Raw genomic sequence first — 2,408 nt, 5'->3', positions numbered from 1 at the left:
AAGCTGTTTTAGAAATACGTATATATCTTAGCATCTAAAATCATCACTCAAATAGAAAATTCATCTGTGATTTGAAACAGATGGAGACACCCCCAGCCCACCCACCTACCGATGTTGCTTCGTTGGGAAGACAAGCAATGTGGTAGGAGTTCTAGTTTGTTACCATCGGTTGAAAGGGTCCCAAAGCCCAGCACACAAATGCAAAATGAAACATCTTTGCAAGCTATTTTCTGGACTGTGCGCCCAATTAGGGGAAATGGAAAATCCAGCCCTGGATTCCTCTTCCATCTGCCTTTTTTTTTTTTTTTTTAGCAGTTGATGGGACATGTCAACAGGGCATCTAGCATCTCAGCTGTGGGGAGTCAGTGAGCAAGCTTACGCGGACAGAGAAAGATGGCTTGTCCTCAGCTTCCTCTCAGATCTGATGAGGAAGAATGGTTCCATTGTCTGTGACTCTAACAAACACAGCAAAAATAATCTGCAAGTAGACAAGAAAGGAGCAGCCAGTCCTGTCAGGATAGATCGTCTAAGATGAGGTGTCAGACCCCCAGGGACCCCATGGGATTCATGCATCCTTTGGGCATCATGACGTCAAAGATCTTTTTCTTTAAACTTTTTATTTTGAGATCATTGTTGATTCACATGCACTTGTGAGAAATAATGCAGATAGATCCCTGTACCCAGTACCCAGTCTTTCCCAGTGAGGAAACGTCTTGTAAGCCGATGGTATAATATCACAACCGGAATAATGACATTGATGGAATCCGCCCGTGTGTGTTGTGCTTTGAAAATCAATTTAACCCTTTGAAAAAGGAGGAAATCCATAAAAAATTGCCTCAGGTTGGACAAGCGGTCTTTAGATGACATTTCGTCTCTTTATGCGCAGACAGCTTTGTTTGACCGACGGAGGGGCGGTGGGTGGTGGTAACGCCTGGAACCGCGGGTCCTTCCAATGGTTCAGAGTTCTCTCTCACTGGCAGCACTTCCCATGGAGGAGGAGCTTCCTTGCATTTTGCTTCAGTTTAGGATTTCCTAAAATTAAGATCGTAGAGTGTCCAGAGGGATATGACCCAAACACCCAGATACAGAACATAAACTTGAGGCTCCTGACTTAAAAATCTGAGAAGAGAGCAAAGCAGCTGTCATGTAGTGGGAGAGGCAAAAGACCAGGAAGGACAGAACGGACAGAAGCGATCTCACATGGACACCTGTGCTAGGGACCCTGGTGCCGCGTTTCTCATCTGCCAGGTGTGTCTCCCCAGGGAAAATACCAAGAGCAGGGCAGAAGCGAGGAAGATAAATAACGGCAATAATAACTTCACAAGAAAGACAGTCTGTAAAGCAGATGTTTCTTTGATTTGAGTTGTTGCATTGGGGGAGAAAAAGCCCAACAAGAGTTGCTGGGAAAGAACCCATGTATATTTGTTGTAGAAAATAGGAGGGATGGAAGCATACAGCAGGGACCCGAGGATCCGCCATGGCACCAACTTCCATATCCTCATCTTCAACCAGAAGAAGAGTGGGTGAGCTATGGGGGCAATCCTGGCGCAGTAGAAAACACGGAGCCACGAGGCAAACCAAAGTCCCAATTCCTTTACAAACATGAAAATTACAAAATTCTCAACAAGTAGAGGGACTTCAATCAAGGAGACAATAGCCAGATTAATGGAGAAGATGACCGACTGCAGACAAATCTTGGAGATCCCCAGGCAGGAAAGAAGGAGAGCCAATGGAATCATCTTTCTCTGCTTGATCAACTCAGTGCCGTTCACAACCACAATGATGCCGTTTGTTAAAACCCCGATGAGAAATTGTAACACTGCAAAAAGAAAGTGGATAATAAGGTGAAACTCTAGCATTTTGAGAAGAAAAAAAAATCAGTTACTTTAAAAATTGATGGATTTATATTTTGGACAGTTTGGAGTATTCCAGCTTTCTATTTTTCTTCAGCTAGACTAGAAGCCCTTTGGGGAACATGACTCTGACGATAAAGGCAGTGAAGCAGGAAGGTGGTGTACATTTGTTTATGTCACCGTTTTCTTCAATTTGGTTCCAAGGCAGGCAGATAAGAAAGAGATACCCCAGCAATGATTTGCTTCTTGGTGACAGCTTTTGCATTTTCCAGGTCTACTTAGCTTCCAACGTCATCACAAGCAAATGGTGGCACCAGACACCTTCAGGGCTGGGAGAAGGGCTCCTTCACTACGTAATCCGTGGACGCTCCTCAATCCTTCATCCCCACCATGGAGACTGAGTTCTGCCTGTAGGTGTAATTCTACTTAATGTCAGCGAGGCATTCTTTAAAAAACCATGTCTTTGAAATGATCACTTCTGCTGTGACTGCATAGAATGGTCAGCAACATTTGACTGCTGAGTAGTAGTAATCCAATGTGCAATAATTCAGCGAT

General features: G+C 44.2%; 1 protein-coding gene across 1 annotated transcript; it reads right to left on the bottom strand.

Moving 5' to 3' along the window:
* Positions 1-970: 970 nt before the first annotated feature.
* On the bottom strand, positions 971-1,859 carry TAS2R1 (taste 2 receptor member 1). The gene is given in 3 exon segments (XM_028122641.2): positions 971-1,110; positions 1,113-1,232; positions 1,235-1,859. Coding segments are annotated over 3 exon segments (885 nt in total).
* Between the last annotated feature and the right edge of the window lie 549 nt (positions 1,860-2,408).

The sequence above is a fragment of the Eumetopias jubatus genome, unplaced genomic scaffold (assembly GCF_037043125.1).
Source record: "Eumetopias jubatus isolate StellerSeaLion01/CBP00866 unplaced genomic scaffold, mEumJub1_p1.0 scaffold_5, whole genome shotgun sequence".
NCBI classification, from domain to species: Eukaryota; Metazoa; Chordata; class Mammalia; order Carnivora; family Otariidae; genus Eumetopias; species Eumetopias jubatus.
Note: the sequence above shows the minus strand (reverse complement) of the source record. Positions and strands in the feature narration are given on the sequence as shown.